The sequence below is a fragment of the Arvicola amphibius genome, chromosome 10 (genome assembly GCF_903992535.2).
Source record: "Arvicola amphibius chromosome 10, mArvAmp1.2, whole genome shotgun sequence".
NCBI lineage: Eukaryota > Metazoa > Chordata > Mammalia > Rodentia > Cricetidae > Arvicola > Arvicola amphibius.
In genome coordinates, this window is record NC_052056.1 from 101,889,628 (window position 1) to 101,910,840 (window position 21,213).

A 21,213-nucleotide genomic window follows, 5' to 3' on the forward strand; every position below is an offset into this window, starting at 1 on the left:
CACCCACGGACAGGACCCCAGACCTTCGTAGGCCCTTAGAGCTTAGCACAACTAGTTCCACGATGGAAGTGTCATTCAGCTGTAAACTCAGCACGTAGACAGCAGCACCTGCCAAAACAAAACAAGGCCCAATCCACCCAAGTCCACAGTTCTGGGAAACTCTCTTAAGTTTTCTACCCTCGCATTCCGGCTTCTGTAGCTCTGCTTCTGGCTGACTGTTCTTGTTAACTGAAGTGTGTCAACTCAGAACATACATAGCTTTTGTGCTTCAGAGCTCACCCTGAGCTGCCACACCAGGATCCCAAACACCCAGCGCAGTTGCCGGCCAGCTGATAAAGACTTTCTGTTGGCTGAGACCCACGGCTGAGCAGTCTTCTCTGGTGAATGCCCCACATTTCTGGAGGTCCCACTGAGGTCCCAGAGACCAGACCTCGGGACGTAGGGGTGGGGCGAGTCTCAGAGCCCCTTGGAGTGTGGAACAGCGAAGTGGCTCCTACAGGGTGTACGACCGAGATGTTCCAGGTCCCCAGGACTCCCTTCGACCATCGCGCCTAATGACTCAGGAGGGTCTGAAGCTTCCACCCAAGGAGGAAACAAATGAGGAAGTTGCTTGGTCTGTCACCTCTGGCAACAAGCGTGGTTCAGGCGGCTTCTGTCTGGACTCGGAGGAGAGGTTCGATGCAAGCGCTGATTCAGGGTCTGGGATCCGTATGAGGTGTCGCTGGGTCCGATTGTCTGTCCAGGCGAGTGAATGTGTGGTGGCCACCCTGACTGTCTTTAGTGTGTATGTGCGTGTCTTCCTATGTGTTTCTGTCCGTTCTGTTTCTCTGTATTGACCAGTGGCTTTCTCTGGTGCAAGGACCGTCTGGCTTAAGACCTGTGCCACATCCTGTGGGGGACTCAGATCATTTCAGCTCTGCCAGGTCACCCAGAGAAACCAAAAAATAAATAAATAAATAACCAAAGCAAACAAATCCACAACAACAACAAAAAAATCCTCCACCTGTCCCACTCAGGGAGCAGGAGCACCTGCTTGTTTGGTTACTTGGCTCCTGTTCAGTCAGGGTTGGTCCCTGCATGGGAGGAGGGAGGGGTCTGGCTTCTCACCCAGGGCCCCACGCCATCTAAGTGGAATGCACACAGGAAGGGTGAGATCCCTCTACTCTGCCTGCTCTCAGCAGCCCTGGGGAAGGGAAAAGTTCCCCTGGGCTGAACCTGAAGGAAAAGAGAAAGTTTCCTTTCTCCTTTCTCTTTCATAATCTATGTCTATTTTTCAACCAATGATTTGTAAAGCCCATTATTCTTTGAGAAAACAAAAAATGAAACAAAACAAACAAACCACTGCCCAGGGGCACTGCTGCAAGGCAACACAGCCTGGATGGAAGATTTTCCCCTTCTGTCCAATGCTGACCAAAGAGACTTTAAGCAACTTCACTAGGTACTTTTTTAGAAAGATTAAAGACAGCTGTTAAAAAGATTTCCTTTTGCTGGACGTGGTAGCACACACCTTTAATCCTAGCACTCAGGAGGCAGAGGCAGGTGGATCTCAGTGAGTTCGAGGCCAGCCTGGTCTGCAAAGCGAGTTCCAGGACAGTCAGAGCTGTTAGACAGAGAAACCCTGTCTTGAAAAACAAAACAAAACAAAAAATATTTCCTTTGTTACCCAGTGGGACCCAGATATTAAAAGCGAGTTAGAAAAATGTAAAGGTGTAAGCAGGTCCCAGTTGCTGGAGGTAGCTCAAAGGGTGACTGACAACAGAGGACCGATGGGGACAAAACCTTTTGCATAGACTGAAAGCCACCATCACCTTCTCTGATGATGAGGCGCAGGTAAAAAGATATCCAGCAAAATGTTGTTGTCTTGTCCTCTGTCAGAAGAAACCAACCCCCGAGGACTGGCCCAACACTCTCAACTAACCAGTTCCGCTATCTTTCTCTATATTAAACAGTACCCAATGACCCTGGAAACAAGAGGGGAAATTGCAGTCCATACTGCCTGGCTTGAAGGGACAGACCTCCTGGTGCCCTGCCAGTGACCCTGCCTCTCCTGCCTATGAAGAAACCTGGGATCTTGGATTCTCATGAGTCTAATTTTTCAGGGAGACAGGTGCACATGGACCTGAAGGATGCACTCTTCAGCCTCACACTGGCAGAGGTGAGTCAACCCATCTTTGCTTTTAAGTGGACAGACCCAGCGGAGAGTTAGAGCAGGCAACTTACACGGACCAGGTTACCCAAAGATTTAAATATTTGCCCACCTTGTTTGAGAGACACTAAATGCTGACCTCCTGCCCTTCCATCAGAGGTTTCCCAGGAAAGCAGACTGCAAACGGGCCCCTGAGGGGTTGCTGCGAGAGTTACAGACTACAGACTGTTGACCAAGAAAGCCCAACTTTGTACATATAATATATATGCCCTCTCCTCTTTTGGAATCTGCAGACATATGCACACATGCACATACTCCCACTCCACATACACATAATGAGAAACAAAAACAAACCTATTTTCTAAAAAGTAGATGGGAAGCCAGGAGCAGTTGGTGCACACCTTTAATCCCAGCACTCGGGAGGCAGAGGCCCGTAGATCTCTGCGAGTTTGACCCAGCCTGGTCTACAGACTGAGTTCCAGGACAACCAAAACTACACAGAGAAACCCTGCTTCAAAAAAAAAAAAAAAGTAGCTGGACAGAGATCTGTGTAACTCTCTCTTCATCCTACCCTTGATGTCCACAATAATCAGGTATGAGTTCTTTTCTTGTCTGTCGGCAAAGGGTGACAGCTATCCCCTCTGGTCCCTCCATTGTATAGCGTGTCAGGAAATTCTTTGGGCAAACTACAACAATAGCAGTGTGAGGAAATAATGCCTGTTCTTGCAAAATGGAAAAACGGTAGCCAACAGGGCCTGGATTTTGAGAGAAGTCGGTGAGATAAACTTTCATTGCAAAATGTGGGCCCAGTGGGAAGCGGCACCAGTACATGAAGTCAGTCCTGGCATGCCTAGCGATGAGGAGTCTTATTCTCAGGAAAAGCATCCTCAAGGGAGTGAAGGGATAGGAACACGGATGCTATCAGAGGCTTCCTAGGAAGGGGCTACTCGTCAAGGCCCGGTTTCTGAACACGCTACCATCTTCCCACCAGTCTGGGAGCACCTGTCACTGCCTACATAAAGGACTCCCAAATTGGTTTCTCCCCAGATGGACTTTGTTTTCAGACTTCTGAGTCTCAAGTAGCCCAGGCTAGCCTTGAATTTACTATGTAGCTGAGAATGACATCTTGCCTCTACCTCCAATTAATTAACTGTGATCACAGGCATGTCCCACCACATCTGGTTTACACAGCAGCTGGGGTGGAAATCAAGGCTATGTGCATGCTAGGCAAGCACTTAGCCACTGAGTTACATCCCTGGCCTCAGGATGGACATCTTGACAGATCCTCCATCTTCTCAATTAATTCGAAGTCCCGACCTTAAAATTAATCCTCCTGCCTGAACACCATGTCTCAATTTATCAGCATGGCAGGCAGCAGTCACACTTGGGCCAGGGAGAGATTCAGCACACAATAAGGAAACAAGAGTTAGGAAAAGGAGCCCATGCTGTGCTGTGCTGTGCTGTGCTGTGCTGTGCTGTGCTGTGAGCTAAGGGCGTCACGGAGGCTCTGGGAAATAATACCACACCTGAGACCTGGATAAAGAGATACAGAGACAGCGCAGCTGGGGTAAAGTGCTGGTCTAACAAATCCCCAGAACCAAAAAAGGAAAAAAGAAAAAAGTGTGTGTGTGTGTGTGTGTGTGTGTGTGTGTGGTGGGGGGGGGAGGAACAAAAGAAAAATACCTGTAAATACCTGTAAGAGTACCATCTCCATAAGAAGAAACAGAAAATGTTAAAATTTGGGGCTGAGGGGCTAAGGAGATGACTTACTGCACTGGTGTGAGGAATAAAATCCAGATCCCTGGAAACCCAAGAAAATGCAGGATGGGCAAGGAAGTACAGCAAGCTGGCTAGCAAGACTACACATATCAGCAAGCTCAGTATTAGATTGAGAGACCTTGCCTCAGTGAACAAAGTGAAGAGCGATTGGGTATGATTCTTTTCTCTCTCTCTCTCTCTCTCTCTCTCTCTCTCTCTCTCTCTCTCTCTCTCTCTCTCTCTCTCTCTCTCTCTCTCTCTCTCTCTCTCTCCCCCCCCTCTCTTTCTTTCTTGGTTTTTGAGACAGGGTTTCTTTATGTAACCCTGGCTGTCCTGGAACTAACTCTGTAGACCAGGTTGGCCTCGAACTCACAGAGATCCGCCTGCCTCTGCCTCCCAAGTGCTGTGATTAAAAGCATGCGCCATCACCATCTGACCTTTATTTGGGGAGGGTGTATGATTCTTGTTATCAACCTCAGCCACATGCATGAGCGCATCTACTACACGGCGCACCCTGAACACATGCAAAAACACGCACGCGCACATGCACACCACCGACACAAAAACACTGGGTAACTAAAATGGACGTGATGTGAGGGTGGAGGACAGCAGCTGGAAGACCGGGAATACAGACACGAATTACGAGCTTTTGATGTAAGACTCCGCGAGCAAGATCTCTGCGAAGAGTTAAGATGTACTCTATGCCCAAGAGCAGCCTTGCAAGTCTTAGGCATAACCTTGACTACGTCTGACCGGTTACCGAGGTCACCCGGGGAGCTGTGGGGAAGAACAGCAACGAGTGAGACTGGCCAGGAGCAGGGGATGAAGGTGGCTAAACCACGGTGTGTAGGAGGGAAGGGAGAGCCGTGGAGCTGCGAAAAGGAGTCAGACCTTATCTCGCCAACCGTGGGTGGCTTGTCAGACTTGAACTCAGTCTTGAGTCCTAAGGAACCACAAATGACAATAAAATCGCTCCAAGCTTAGAAGATTCAGAGACCTAAGTCCCAGCATCGCCATTAGCGGCCGCGACACTGTGGGGAGAGCAGTCTTTCCAGGTCTTCCGAATCTTTATATGTTAAACAGAAATGACCACATCGGAACAAACCTCACCCACCCTCCGACCCACAGTCGACGGCCAGCAGCTAACTTCCGGGCCAGCGGCTCTGAGAAGCTGGCCAAGACGGCGGCGTGCTAATCAATGCGCGTGCTCAGGCCTCGGGCCAGAGGGCGCATGCGCGAGCCTTTACTTAAGCGTGCGCCTGCGCGCCCTGAGGCCCTGGCTGCCCAGAGTCAGAAGGGCGCGCTTCTCAGGGCGGGCGCAGTAGGAGGTGCACCATGCCGGGTATGGTGCTGTTCGGCCGGCGCTGGTCCCTGGCCAGCGACGACCTGGTGTTCCCCGGGACTTTCGAGCTGTTCCTGCGTGTGCTGTCGTAAGTGAGGCCGCCGTGCGGGCGGGAGGGCGCGCTGTGGCTGCAGAAGGCGATCCAAGTCGCCCCTCCTCGGTGCTTAACGGCAGCCGCGCCTGTCGAGCTCGGTTCTGTGCACCTAGACCGTAGGCGCAGTCACTTTGTGCATTTGACAGGTGTCCCGGACCTTCAGCGCCGCGGGGCACGAGCGCTAGGGTGCGGCGCCGAGCCCTGGCACTGGGAGCGTGAGGGAAGCGTGAGCATCCAAAAATCCGTAGCCTCCAGGTCTCTCCTTTCGGGAGCCCGGCTTTGAAACTTTGCATCACTCTCGTGTTTTTTTTCTGGGCGGGTAGCGAAGTAACCTGTCTCTGCAAAAACAAACATCTGAGCAATTACAATTTCAGAGCAATTCACAGAAACCAGTATAGTTTTGCAAAACATAGCCACGCTCAGTGGGAAACGGCACTAGTGCGTGAAGTCAGCTCCTGGCATGCCTGACAATGAGGAATAGCGTTCTTAGGAAAAAGCATTCTCCATGAGGAAAGGAATGGGAGCAGAGAAGCTCTTTCTAGGAACTTTCTGCTTCTAAGGGCTGGGTTTTTCTCAGATCGTTTTGCCGTTATTTCCAGACACGGAGCCTTGGTGTTTGCAAAACGGACAGAAAAAGTTATCTAGGACCTGGGGGGTGTAACTCATTTTGGTAGAGTGCTCACCTCCTTACATGCATGAGGCCCTTGCCTGGATCCCCAGCACCATACAAAACTCGTGATGGCAGTGCACACCTGTAATCCCAGGACTAGGGGGTGGCAGCAAGAGGGTCAGGAGTTCAAATTCACCCTTGGATACGTATTGAGGGCAACTGGGCTGCACAAGACCCTATCTTGAGAAAAGAAAAGCTATCCAAAGCAATCCTTCATTTTTTCCCCCTCTAATGCTTGAGCCCAGCCTCATGCCTGCTAGGTAAGTGCTTACAACGGAGCTAAATCCCCATCAGGAGCTAAATCCCCATCACCTGGAATGACGCCTCTTAGGGCTTTGAAATTTGAATCTTTGGGTGGGGGGTAGCGGGAGACAGGGTTTCTCTGTAGCTTTGGAGCCTGTCCTGGAACTTGCTCTATAGATCAGGCTGGCCTCGACTCCCAGAGATCCACCAGCCTCTGCCTCCTGGGTGCTGGGATTAAAGGCATGGGCTGCCACCACCCAGCTTGGAGTTTGGATCTTTACTAGAACAATCTTGGGCAGCAAGATCTCTCAATGGGTACAGGTGCTTGCTGCCAAGCCCAGTGACCTGAGTTGTATCCCCAGGTGGAAGGAGAAAACTGACTCCTTGGAGTTGCGCTCTGACTTCCCTTTGCAGGCATGCCATGACATTCCTCCCCAAACAAAGAGTAAATAAATGAAATTTTAAAAAGCGGACATTTTTGCTAAGTGGTGCTGTCCTCTGCTAACGTACCCTTAGGGTGAATTTACCTGCTGGAGGTCCGTGCAGTATCATTGTTCACTGCAGAATTACAAAATGTACCCATTCTTTTTGAGTCTATCAGTTATTTTCATAATTTCCTTTATGTGTGCTTGGTTTTGGACTGTGGTAGGCTACACTGTACATTACTATATGTGTACAAATCCTGTTACTAGTTCAGCAACACAGTTTGTAGTTTCCAATTCACATGGTTCTAAGTCATGACAGGTGTTCAGGTGTTTTCCCGCAGAACCCTTATATATGCTTGCCTAGGCTTTGCTTTGTGATAGGGTCTTCTATATCTCTTGCTTGCCTCAAACTCGTGTGTGTGGGGAATGATCTTGAACTTCTCATCCTCCTGCCTGCACCTCCCCAGTGCTGGGATTGCAGGTGTGCACACTTAGTGTATATCATTGGGGACAGAACCTAAGCGCTGCTGCACTGAGCTATATCTCCAGCCTTTGTGGGTTTTTTTTTAAGATTTATTCATTTTTTATGCATACAGTGTTCTGCCTGCATGTATGCCTGCATGCCATAAGAGGCACCACATCTCTTTATAGATGGTCGTGAGCTACTGTGTGGTTGCTGGGTTTTGAACTTGGGACCTCTGGAAAGACAGCCAGTGCTCTTTGTCTCGGAGCTGTCTCTGCAGCCCTGCCTATTTGCTTTTTAAGCGGGGGCTCCTTGTGCAGCATCTTGGAACTCAGGCTCAGGCCTGATTTATGATCCTCATGCCACTGCCTCTCGGGTGCTGGGATTACAGGCGTGCCCAGTACCAGGATTGCAGGAGATAGAAAGTAAGAGCAGAAAGCCACGTGTGTGCCAGCAGTCAGCTCTGGGTGGACTTTTTATTGATGGAAATTACATTCCACACTGAACCTTACCCTTGCGTTGGAGAATATTAACTCCTTTATTTCCTCATAGTCTTGTTTTATGAACCCACTTTCTTCTTTGCAGATGGATCGCCAGTCTGACGTTGTATCTCGTGCATAGGAGGAAGCTGGACTGTCCTGGTGGGGCCTTGCTCAGCACCTACTTGATTGTTCTGCTTGTTCTCCTGGCAGTTATCATATGCACCGTGTTGGCCATGGTGTGTGTCAGCATGAGAGGTAAAGCCACATTTTCTGCGTGAAGCCGGTTTTTGTCTTAACAGCCGTACTGTGATACCATTTGTATAGCATTCAGTTCCCCCTTTCAGAGTGTATTCAGTGGGTCTTTTTTCCTTCTAAGATTGTGTGTGGGTTTATGTGTGTGGATAATCACATGCTTGTAAGTGCCTGCTGTGGTCAGAACGGGGCACTGGATTGGATAACCTGGACCTGGAGTTGCAGGTGGTAGTTAACCACGCCACACAGGTGGTAGTCAACCACTTCACACATGTGTAGTGAACTCCACACAGGTGGTGGTGAACCACTCCACACAAGTGGTAGTCAACCACTCCACACAGGTGGTAGTGAACCACTCCACACAGGTGGTAGTGAACCACTCCACACAGGTGGTAGTGAACCACTCCACACAGGTGGTAGTGAACCACGCCACACATGTGTAGTGAACTCCACACAGATGGTAGTCAACCATGCCACACAGGTGGCAGTCAACCACGCCACACAGGTGGTAGTCAACCATTCCACACAGGTGGTAGTGAACCACTCCACACATGTGTAGTGAACTCCACACAGGTGGTAGTCAACCACGCCACACATGTGTAGTGAACTCCACACAGGTGGTAGTCAACCACACCACACAGATGGTAGTGAACCACTCCACTCAGGTGGTAGTGAACCCTCCACACAGGTGGTAGTGAACCACACTACACTTGTGTAGTGAACTCCACACAGGTGGTAGTCAACCACTCCACACTTGTGTAGTGAACTCCACACAGGTGGTAGTGAACCATACCACACTTATGTAGTGAACTCCATACAGGTGGTAGTCAACCATGCCACACAGGTGGTAGTGAACCACGCCACACAGGTGGTAGTGAACCACGCCACACAGGTGGTAGTCAACCATTCCACACAGGTGGTAGTCAACCACTCCACACAGGTGGTAGTGAACTCCACACAGGTGGTAGTCAACCATGCCACTCAGGTGGTAGTGAACACCACACAGGTGGTAGTCAACCACGCCACACAGGTGGTAGTGAACCATGCCACTCAGATGGTAGTCAACCGCTCCACACAGGTGGCAGTCAACCATTTCACACATGTGTAGTGAACTCCACACAGGTGGTAGTGAACCACGCCACACAGGTGGTAGTGAACCATGCCACACAGGTGGTAGTGAACTCCACACAGGTGGTAGTGAACCTCGCCACGCAGGTGCTCCGAACCAGGCACAGGTCCTCTGCAAGAGCAGCAGGTGCTCTTCACTAAGCCATCTCCCCAGCCCCTCACTAAGGTTCTGACTGTTTCCTAGTTGAAAAGCTATCACTACAATTGACATCAAAGCATTTTCTTCTTTGTGTATGTGGTGTATGTACACATTTGTGTGGACATTTGCACACGTGTGAAAGCCAGAGGTTGACGCCATTGACTGCCTCCCTGAATCATTCTCCACCTAATTTTTTGAGGCAGAGTGTTGTCAAAATTCCTTTCCTAGGGCAAAGTTTACCCCTCCTCCTAAGGTCCTGGCAACAAACCAAGGCATGATTTTGTTTTTCTTCTGGGTGGGGCTGTCTCCACTCACAGCCAAGATGAGCAGACATAGGAGATTGTGCTGGAGAAGCCCTGACCTCTGTCCTACCCCTACCTGCATGTCCAGTGTTAGTTGATACGGGTCCTTCCTATCCAAGTTTGAGTTGAATTTTTTTAAAAGATTTATTTATTATGTATATAGTGTTCTGCCTGCATGTTTGCTGCACACCAGAAGAGGGCACCAGACCCCATTACAGATGGTTGTGAGCCACCATATGGTTGCTGGGAATTGAACTCAGGTCCTTTGGAAGAGCCGCCAGTGCTCTTAACCTCTGAGCCATTTCTCCAGCCCACACTTCCTACTCTTACACAATTGTTTCCAGCACCCACACGAGGTGGCTCATAATGTTCTGTAATCCTAATTCCTGGCGTCTGATGCAATCTACTGGTCTCTACTGGCTTTGCATGCACACAGTGTACATGGAGTGGGGCTCAAATACAAGAATAAAAATGAAATTTAAAAAAACGTTAGCTGGGCTGTGGTGGCAAATACCTTTAATCCCAGAACTTGGGAGGTAGAGATAGGCAGATCTCTGAGTTTGAGCCTCTGTCTACAGAGCGAGTTCCAGGGCAGCCAGTGCTACACAGAGAAATTCTGTCAGGGGGTGGGAAGTGGGGGGGGGAGAGAAGAAGAGAAAAAAAAAGTTTAGTTCAGACCCTGGGGATGAGCTCAGTGGCCTTAGTACCACCCCCAAACCCCCAAATTAGTTCTTTTTTTTTTTTAAGATTTATTTATTTATTATGTATACAACATTCTGCCTCGATGTATGCCCGCACGCCAGAGGAGGGCACCAGATCTCAGTACAGATGGTTGTGAGCCACCATGTGGTTGCTGGGAATTGAACTCAGGACCTCCGGAAGAGCAAGCAGCCAGTGCTCTTAACCTCTGAGCCATCTCTCCAGCCCCCCAAATTAGTTCTTTTAATTGCTCTTGGTTCTAAGTAACACATTTTGCTAAAGTGTCAGCTCACATGCTGCTGATCATGCCTGTAGTCTAAGCACATAGGAGCCAGAAGCAGGAGGACTGCTGTAAGTGCACGGCCAGAGCTACGTAGTAAAATCCTGCCTCAAAAACATGAGTAAGTCAACAAAGTCAGTGCCATGGGTAAGATTTTTGGCTAGTGAGATTGCCCAATGGGTAAAGGTGTTTGCAGCCTGTACTGATGAATTTGTGCCCTGTGGCCCACGCAGTAGGAGAGAACCTACTCCCACAAGTTGTCCTCTGACCTCCTCAAACGTGTGACAGCACACATGCCCACCACACACAAATAAATGTTTAAAGAAAAATCTTCTTAAGGGCACAGTGGCTCACGACTTTAAATCTAGCGTTCAGGGAGGTAGAGGTACGTGACTCTTGAGTTTGAGGCCAGCCTGGTCTAAATAGCAAATTTCAGACCAGCCAGGGCTACATAGTAAGATTCTGTCTCAAAAAATAAAAGTATACATACATGCATGCATGTGTGCGTGCACACACACACACAAATTTTAATGAAGAAAATTAAAGAAAAGGTGTGGAGAGGTTGTCTTTGTCTGCCTAGCACAGGAATCACAGGCATGGCCACCAGACCCAGCAGTGAGGCTTTCATAAGAAATAAGGCAGGCGGATCTCTGAGTTCGAGGCCAGCCTGGTCTACAAGAGCTAGTTCCAGGACAGGCTCTAGAAACTACAGGGAAACCCTGTCTCGAAAAACCAAAAAAAAAAAAAAAAAGAAGAAAGAAATAAGGGGAGAACCCTGGGTCAGTAGAACAATAGTAAAGAGCCTGAAGAATAACGGAAGACGTTTTCTTATTTTAAGAGGTTCAGACTCTCAAGGGCGGTGGTGGCGCACGCCTTTAATCCCAGCACTCGGGAGGCAGAAGCAGGCGGATCTCTGTAAGTTTGAGGTCAGCCTGGTCTACAAGAGCTAGTTCCAGAACAGGCTCCAAAGCCACAGAGAAACCCTGTCTCCAAAAACAAACAAACAAACAAACAAAAAGGTTCAGACTCAAACACACACTCTCTCTATCTCTCTCTCTCTCTCTTTCTCTCTCTCTCTCTCTCTCTCTGTCTGTCTTTCTGTCTCTGTCTCTCTCTCTCTCACACACACATACACACATATACATACACACACACACACATTAAAATAAGCGCATCATTGCATCAGAAGCTGGAAATGAATAGGCAGCTTGATTTGTTGGTGTGGGTGCATTTAGCCAAACCTTTGGGGAGGCCGGGGTGACAATGCTTGTGTATTAATCAGTTTTTACCTGTATATTTTCATACACACAGGAGTGCTTGTGACCTTCCTTGTATGGTTTGTGGAAAGAAGGGCCAAGATGATTCTTTTTCATAGTCATAGATATGTGTGGCATAGTTAAGGACAGTTTTGCTTTTGTTGTGGTGGTATTTTCTATGCTTCTTCAGGATATTACTGTATAGCCCAGGCTGACCCAAACTCAGGGTGCTATTCAGCTTCCCAATTGAGGGCTAGGATCAAAGGCTCATACCTCCAGAACTTCCCCCCATGAAACCCTACAGTTGCTACTATATAGGGGGTAACTGAGGATGGTCTGCATTCAAGGCTGTTGGGTTTTAACAGAAGAACCCATTCCATGTGAGGACTGCCACCCACCATGTCTGGGTAGGGTCCTTTGTCTCTCTCTTTGTGTCTGAAGAGCTCATAGCTCCACTTCTGTGTCAGAGAAGATGGCTGCAGTGGCTAAGGTATCTGTCATTCATAAATCTGTGGCATAGACTGTCTCTTTGTTGCTTTCAGGTAGGGACCTTGGGTCACTTTAGGAAGTCTTTGTTAAGGACAGACTAATACAGCAGTGTCTCTGAAGGTCAGAGTCATCAAATTAGAATATCTGCTAAGTAACCGGGGGTCTCTACCAGCCTATTTATCTTGAGGAGAAAAAGTAAATATGGAAATAAAAGTGTTTTTCTAGCCAGGCATGGTAGTGCATACCTTTAGTTCCAGCACTCTGGAGGCAGAGGCAGGCAGATCTCTTATGTGTTCAAGGCCAGCCTGGTCTCCAGAGTGGAAGTTTGTCTTTAAAAATGTGTTTTTTTAAGATCTAAAGCAGATGAGGCCATCAATATTCTGTCACAGGGTGGGGAGGGACTCATGAGGACCCCACCTCTAGCTCAGGGACCGCTGGCAGTTAATGGTTGCTGAAGGAGGGGGAGTCATTTTTCTTCAGTGATGTAGCCCCTGGTAAACTGCCCGTGTTCCAGAGAATAACTCCCTGCCTGTGCCTAAGCAGTCACCCTAGTTAAACTCAGTGAATCACAAACAAGCAAAACAAAGCAAAAGCTACGAAGCTAGGAGGGGACTTCTCAGGAAGAGGGGGTCCCAGAAGGAGTGGGAGGAGCAGGGAGGGGTAGTGACCAAAATGTTCCACACATATGCATGACATTGTCCAAGAATTTAAAACACTGTTTCTCTAGGTAGATGCAGCTTCCTTCAGTATCTCGTTCATCTTCCGGGAAGTTAAACGCATTCCATCTCTTTCGTTTCTTTGTCCGCCTGTGTATTTGGTAAATGTTGGGTCAGACTTTTATGTGGAAGTCCCAGTCGCTGATGCTGCTGACCATGTTAGAATGTGTCCATATTTAGTATCCTACCAGCCCAGCGCAGGCCTGGGTTCCTGTTTTTCTAGGGTCTCAGCCACTGTTCATAGTGACTGGCTTCCTTTGTTCCTCAGAGAGGAAGAGTGAGAACGCCACCAGGCCAGCCAGACTCGGCAGCTAAAGGGGCTGCTGTGGCCAGCCTGGGACCTCTGAGAGGAGGAAGCTGACTCCGGCAGGTGTCCCCCAACCTGTGCCATGTCACACATGTGCCCACACACAATAAATACGTGTAAATGAAAATTTAAAAACCAATTACAGTGTAAATGCCAAGCAGGAAGCTTGATAGTGCGTAATTAAAAAAAATTTTTTTTAATTGTTTTATGCTTGTTGGAGACAGGGTCTCTCCATGTTACCCCAGCTGGCATGAAACTTGCTATGTCGTCCAGATTTTCCTTGAACTGACGTCCAAGTTCAGGGGTTAACGGTGTGTGCTGTCATGTCCAGCACTAAAGAGTTATTTTTAGTTTGTTTTTTTGGGTTTTTTTTGTTTGTTTGTTTGTTTTGAGACAGGGTTTCTCTGTAGTTTTGGAGCCTGTCCTGGAACTAGCTCTTGTAGACCAGGCTGGCCTCGAACTCACAGAGATCCACCTGCCTCTGCCTCCCAAGTGCTGGGTATTTTTAGTTTTTAATTATGTGTGAATGTCTGTGTGTGGGATACCACATCTGTGGGAGTACCTGCAGAGGGCAGAAGGGGCATCGGGGCCCCAGGACTGGAGGTCAGTGTGGTGGTCGGGTGGGTGCTGGGAACCAAACTCAGGGTCTCTGCAATGATGGAGGAGAGTTATCTGTCTATGTTTCTTTCATTGGTTAATTAATAAAGAAAACTACCTTGGCCCTTTAAGAGACAGAAAATTAGGTAGGTGGAGTAGACAGAACAGAATTGTGGGAACAAGGAAGTAGAGTTGGGGAGACGCTTCAGGCAGTCGCCATAGTGAGTCTCCATGCTTCTCCTCTCCGAGATGGACACAGGTTAAGATCTCTCCTGGTAAGCCACACCTCGTGGTGCTACACAGATTACTAAATATGGGTTAAAGGAAGATGTGAGAATTAGCCAATAAGAGGCTGAAACTATGGGCCAGGCAGTGTTTTAAAAGAATACAGTTTCCGTGTAATTATTTCGGGTGTAAAGCTAGCCGGCGGCCGGGTGGCGGGACGCAGCCCCGCTGCTTCCTTCTACACTGCAAGAGCTGCAGGTGCCCTTCGCTGAGCCATCCCCCAGCACTAACGTTTTAAATCCGTGATTTGTTCCCACCGTACACCTGTAATCCCAGTGTGGGAGTGGAGCCAGGCAGACACCTGGAGCTCATTGGCCAGCCAGCCTAGAGAACTGGTAAGAAGCGAGAGACCCTTCCTCAGAAGGTAAAGCGTGGAAGGGCTGGGGAAATGACCCAGAGGTCTTGCAGAGGATCCCAGTTCAACTCCCAGCTCTTACACTGGGCAGTTCACAATGCCTGCAGCTCCAGGTCAAGGGTTTCTAAAGCTTCTGGCTTCACTGTGTGTACCTTGCGTGCCATTTCCCCATACAGACACGTGCACATAATTAAAAATAAAATAAATCCTTTTTAGAAACAAGGTGAAGAGTGAAAGAGAAAAGCACCCAGAATTCCTCTCTGGCTTCCATGGGAGATAGTGGACACACACACACACCACTCATGTACACACCACATATATACCACACACACATATACCACACACACACCACACACAAACACATACACACACCACATGTATCTTCTGAGCCTCAGTTTCTTCATTTGTAAGATGAGTTAATGACTCGCCCATAATTTGTGAGAATTAGAGCATAGTTGATATTGCATGTATTTAGCAGTACAAATATTGGGTAAGGTGTTCAGTAGGTGGGAAGCTTAATTTTCCTGGCTATTAATCTGGGTGGCTGTCTCCCTTCTTGCCTGGGACAGCCCTCCTGAATGCCTGTGCCTGTGGCCGCAGTGTAATTACCCACAGTGCCACTTTCAGTTCTCAGGAGTATTCCAGTTTGGGCAGTGATTATGTAGTCCTTAGTGAGAGCCCAGACGCGGTCGTAACTCTGAGTGAGTCTGAGAGGTGGACCTGAAGCTCTGTCAGGCTCCCATCCCTCAATTTGTCACGTGCTTTCTGTTCTTTTTGTTTTGCTTTTTTTCGCCCCTTATTGGTTTTTCAAGACAGGGTTTCTCTGTGTTTCTCTGTGTCCTGGAATTCGTTCTGTAGACCAGGCTGGTCTCGAACTCACAGAGCTTCGCCTGCCTCTGCCTCCCGAGTGCTGGGATTAAAGGCATGCCCCAGGACTGCTTGGCGTTATCACTTGCTTTGTAATTTTGGCACATGTCACCAAGTATAAGGAGCCCGATGGTGGGTACAGCAAAATGCAGAGATACCCAGTAGCTATATTCTTTTCTTTTTAAGATTGACTTTGTGTTTAAATTATGTGTGTGTGACTGTGTGTGGTTTATGTGTGAGTGCAGGTGCCCATGGAGGCTACAGGGGTCAGATCCCCTGAAACTGGAGATATTTATGTGGGGTTGTGAGCTGCCTGCTATAGGTGTTGAGAACCAATTTCAGGTCCTTGGCAAGAACAGTGCATGATCTTAACTGCTAAGCAGCAATCTTTCCGGCTCCTGTAGTGTGTGTGTGTGTGTGTCTGTGTGTCTGTTGTGTACTTACAGATGCATATAAGCATCGCGGAACCTTACCTTTTGAGACTGGGTCTCAGTGAATCTGATTCAGCTAGGCTGGTTGGCCAGTGGGCTCCAGGGACCACTTGCACCAGCCCTCGGGTTACAGACACACACCACCTTTCTCTCAGCTTTCATGTGGATGCTGGAATCTAAGCTCAGGTCCTCATACTTCTGTGGCAGGTGCTGTATCAGCTGAGCTGTTTCTCCAGCCCCCCTCTCCCGCCCCCGTAGCTGTCTTCTTGCAGACAGGCAGCTCTGCATCTTAGGAGGCTCGTGAGCAGTTCATTCTTTTCTGTGTTTCAGGAACCATTTGTAACCCTGGACCTCGGAAGTCTATGGCTAAGCTGCTTTATGTCCGCCTGGCGCTCTTCCTGCCAGAGATGGTCTGGGCTTCTCTGGGGGCCTTCTGGGTGGCAAAAGGTATCCAATGTGACAAGACAGTTGTGATTGGCATCATCACCACCGTCATTGTCAGGTGAGGTCTCCCTTCTTCTTTTGGCTTCTTAGGTATGTTTCCGAGCAGTGTAACACCTTGATGTCCCGGGGACTTTCTAACACAAAGTGGGGTCCTTCTGAGTAATTCATGAAAACTTAAGGATGGCTTTTAGACCGTGAGAAACAACTCCTCTTTCAACTTACATTTGTGAGTGTTCACTTTCTTCCCAGTCCTCACTTTTCTGCAAGGAAGAAGCAAGAGGGACTGGAGAGACAGCTCAGCGGTTAATAGTCTTTGCCATGCTATTGTGAGGACCGAAGCTCAGTTCCTAGCATCCATGTAAAAAACTAGGCCTCCCATGTTCCCCTCTGGGGACAGGAGAATCCCTGGGGCATCCAGTCTTCCAGCCTAGCCAAGAACGCATGAGCCCCAGGTTCAGAGGAAGAGATCCTCCTTAAAGGAAGAAGGTGGAAATTGATCAAGGAGGATACCTTCTGTCATGCACTTATATATTCCACAGACAGTTGTTGACCTGCTGAAGGCAGCGGCCAAGAGCATTGAGTTCAGAGGAGCCCCAGCTACTTCTCAGCTCATATATACACAGATAAAATAAGTAAATAAATTCTTTAAAGGGGAGGGCAGGTACTAGAGAGATGACCCAGTGGTTAAGAACACTTGCTGCTCTTGAGAAACCTGAGTTTGGTTCACAGCACCCACATCAAAAGGCTCAGAGCTGCCTGTAATTCCAGCTCTAGGGGATCTGATGTCCTCTTCTGGTTTCCAAGGGCACCTGTGCCCACATGCAAATGCATACAGACACACACACACACACATAATATAAAAATAAATCTTACACAGAGAGAAGCCCACAGCCAAAGGAAAGGGTGGAGGTTAAAGGTGAGATGAAGGTTAAAGGTCAGGAGAACCAGTGCCAGGAATTGAGATGGTGTATAATAGTCTAATAAAGCTTGTTTGTTTGTTTGTTTGTTTGTTTGTTTGAGTCAGGGTTTCTCTGCGTGGCCCTGGCTGTCCTGAAACTCACTCTCTAGACCAGGCTGGCTTCAACTCACTGAGATCTATGAGTCCTCCTGCCTCTGCCTTCCAGATGCTGGGATCAAAGGTGTGCACCACCACCGCTTGGCGGTCTGATAGGGTTATAATGCAGTTTTCACATCTTCTTTACTAAAAAAAGTTTTTTAATTTTTTACATTTGTTTATTTATGTTGGGAAGTATGGTTATATTCTTTTGCACATACGGAGGTCAGAGAGCAGCTTGGTGGGAGTCAGTTCTCTCCTTCAGCCGTGTGGGTCCCAGGTATTGAACTTGGGATGTCAGGCTTGAGCAGCAGATGCCTGTACCCCCTGAGCCCTCTCACCGCCAAGCTAAAGATCTTAACGGTAGTCTAGTTTTGTCCCTTTTTGTTATGAATAAAGAAGCGGAGGCTGGTGCTGGTGCTGCCATCCCTGAGGCAGGCAGAGACAGGAGAACGCACAGGGCCTTGCACACTGTGGGCAATGTAGAAACAGTTCCGGCTGAGGAAGTGCAGCAGTGGTAAAGCCTGTCATGAGAGCAGTAGGAATTAGTTCAGATTCCTAGCACTTCAGGGGGTGGACATGGGCAGCCTAGCCCAGTCATTGGGCTCTATGCTCAGTAAGAGCCCTCCCTCTATCAGTAGAGACTGATCAAGGAAGACAACCACTGACCTCTACACAAATGCACATATCCACACAAACACATATGTACAGCACACACACAAATAGAAATAGTTAAATGTGGGCCGGAGGACACCTATTGGGGTATTTGATAATGTGGAAATTCTTCAGTTTTACTCTGAAGACCCTCAGGACACGGAGGGTAGCTGGATTACTGTCAGGGGCTCCTGGAGAACTAGTTCTAGTGGCTTCTGTGCCCAGGCTACAATGCTGCCCCCCACTCAGCCCTTTGTGTCCTTTCTGGGCTTTCCTCTCAGAACTCTGGCCTTTGTGGGACTTTGGTTAGCTGTGGACTCATGAGGAACTGTCTTTCTTTTTCTATATTTATTTGTGTAGTTAGTCATATGTGTGTACATGTGTGTAAACATGGCACATGTTGGAAGTTAGAGAATAGCCTGCAAGAATTGATTTTCTCCTTCTATCATGTGGTCCCTGGAGATCAAATGCAGGTCCCTAGGCAGGTCCAAAAGCACCTTTACCTCCTGAGTCATCTCTCTGGCCCCCAGAGAGAACTTTCTAGACGAAAACTGCTTGTCTCAGTGGGGTTCTCAGAGTTCTGCCTCTCCTTCGGCACTACAGAAGCAGGCTTAGTTTGTGTTTTTGCAAGGGACTCAGGCCACCCCGCCTTCTCGGTCACCAAGCCTTTCCCATGCTTTACTTTTGCAGTTGGATTGTCATGGCTGCCACCATGGTCACCATCTTCATTGTCTTTGATCCGCTGGGCGGCATGACATCTCCACATCCTCTGGGCTGCCCCGAGCACCTGGACAGTAACAGCTCAAACCAGCTGTTGACTGGCCTGAAGACAGCGGCCAAAAGCGTGTGGGAGACCAGAGTGATGTTCTGTTGCTGCTGCGTGGTGCAGGACGATAACGCGAGGGTCGCTTTTTCCAGCACGGCCGACCTTTTCTCCACTTACTTCTCTGTAAGCAGAAGGGATCTGCTGTGGTCTCTTTCTCCTGTTTCTGTAAAGTCTTCCGTGGGAAGCTGAGCACGCCGCACAAAGCCACGTGAGCGACTGTAATGTGGCTCTGAGGACCTGGACCGCTTGGGCATGGGGTTCGGGAGTCACTGCCTGGGTGGGCTGGGCAGGCGGCAGTTAACCGCAAGGATGGCCAAGCCTTTTCTGCCTCTTGTTTATTTTGCTTTGTTGAGGCAGGGGTCTCCTGTAACCCAGGATGACCGGGAACTGACTGTGTAGCCAAGGATGATCTGGAGCTTCCGATCCTCCTTCAGCTACCTCTTCAGTGCTGGGATTACAGGCATGCTTCGCCACACCTGATTTATTTGGTGCTAAGGATGGAACCCAGGGCTTCATGCATCTTGGCCTGTGCTGTACTAGCTAAGCCCCAGCCCAGCCCTCAGCCTTTCTCTTGACGGCCAGGTGTGTCCTTTCATTGACACTAGTCCCTTACAGCCCAGCTTGTGCCTTGTTTTTTAAGGAACTAAGTAACACAACATGTCCATTAGGAAAGAATTCGCTAGTTGTCTTCAGCCCAGCTTGTGCCTTGTTTTTTAAGGAACTAAGTAACACAACATGTCCATTAGGAAAGAATTCTCTAGTTGTCTTCAGCCCAGCTTGTGCCTTGTTTTTTAAGGAACTAAGTAACACAACGTGTCCATTAGGAAAGAATTTGCTAGTTGTCTTCTTAACGTCTCCTCCATCCGGTGGCGCAGTCAGCAGGTAGACATGTACAGGCAGGGGAGTATCAGAAAGCAATTTCTCATTTCCACAAGATGGCTCAGCAGGTAAGGACGATTGCTGCCGAGATTGATGACCCGAGTTCAGTCCCTAGGCCCCACATTGTCCTCTGACCTTTACACACACACACGCAAACACACAAAAAATGTAGAAAGTAATTTAGATATCTGCCACTCCTTTCCATGACTGGTGGCGGAGGTGCCAAGGGGGTTGCTGTTCCAGGATGAGCTGCCCGACGACTTGGCCCTGCTCATTTTCCTCGAGTCTCCATGCGTTGGTGTAACAATGTGTCGTAACTGTTATTTTTGGTACTGGAACCAAGTAAAAGAGAAAATTCTTTTTGACATCCTATGCACCTTCCTGTCTCCGCTTGCTCTGACTTGTAACTGTTGAGAGGTAGCATGGCGACATGGGACAGCACACTGCACAGCAGTGGCCTTCATGGGGGGATTCAAGAGGTGTACCCCATAAAGCTTTTTTTTTTTAATTTGTTTTTATTTTTATTACTTGCATCTGTGCGAGCGTGTGCTGCATGCGTGCAGGTACCCCGCGGAGGGCAGAAGAGGGTATCTGCTCCCCAGGAGCAGAGTTCCATGGAGTTGTGAGACTACCTGACAGGGTGCTGGGAACTGAACTGCCCTCTGCAGGAGCAACAAGCAGTCTTACCCACTGAGCCACCCTCCTAAATCTTACAGGAGCGGTTCAACCCAATCTCAAGATATCCAGAAGAGAAGAGAAGGTACCTAGTCACTACCAGCCTCCTGTAGCTGTAGCTGAGACTGACCTTGAACTAATTATGTAGCTGAGGAGGGCCTTGAAATCCTGGACCTTCTGCCTCTGTCTCCTGGGTGTGGAGATTACAGGTGTGCTCCACCAAGATAGTTTTTGTTTTGTTTTGTTGTTGTTGTTTTGAGACAGAATTTCTCTCTAGCCCTGGCTCTAGACCAAGCTGGCCTAGAACTGAAAGATTCACTTGTCTCTATCTCCCCAATGCTGGGATTAAAGGTGTGTGCTGCTGCTGCCGCCACCACCACCTGGCCCAAGACAGGTTTGATGCAGAGCTGGAGGTGGAACCCAAGGATTCATGCGTCCTTTATCCATCAGAGGCCCAGTGGTCCTTCCTGTGGGCTAGAAGATCCTGCTACTGGTGGAAATTTCCTTTAGTCTATTTTGTTTTTAATTCCATTTATTTTGTGTGTGTGGATTACATGTATGACATTTGTGGAGGCCCAGAGACAACATGCAGGAGTTGGTTCTCTCCAACTCTGGGTGTTCTGTGGATCAGACTCAGGTCGTCAGGCTTGACAGCAAGTGTCTTTACCCACTGGGCCATTCATCTGTGGCGTGCCGATGCTTGCCCGCCTGCCCTCCCTCTCTCCTTCCCTCCCTCCTTCCCTCACTTTTTGACACAAGAACTCATTGTATAGCTCAGGCTGGTCTTGAATTTGCCATTCTCATGCCTCAGCCGTCTGGGTCCTACAATTCTGGGCATGTGCCACCAAGCCCAGCTAACAGAGGATTTCTAACTTCCAGATCTGTTCACATGAGAAGGCTCACTAGTGTTTTACCAGTCTCTGGTCTCTTTCTTGGCACAGTGCGCCCAGCAATC

General features: G+C 48.7%; 1 protein-coding gene across 3 annotated transcripts in view; it reads left to right on the top strand.

Annotated features, from left to right (window-relative positions):
* The first annotated feature begins 5,189 nt into the window (after nucleotides 1–5,189).
* Daglb (diacylglycerol lipase beta) overlaps nucleotides 5,190–21,213 on the top strand; it is a 35,934-nt gene continuing 19,910 nt past the window's right edge. For 2 of the 3 annotated variants that reach the window (XM_038346773.1, XM_038346774.1), the window contains exons 1-4: nucleotides 5,190–5,334; nucleotides 7,727–7,878; nucleotides 16,057–16,228; nucleotides 18,569–18,827. In XM_038346773.1, coding sequence (XP_038202701.1) covers nucleotides 5,240–5,334; nucleotides 7,727–7,878; nucleotides 16,057–16,228; nucleotides 18,569–18,827 — 678 coding nt within the window. In that variant the 5' untranslated portion in view covers nucleotides 5,190–5,239. The remainder of the gene's footprint in view (nucleotides 5,335–7,726; nucleotides 7,879–16,056; nucleotides 16,229–18,568; nucleotides 18,828–21,213) is intronic. The other variant, XM_038346775.1, reaches the window with a different exon arrangement.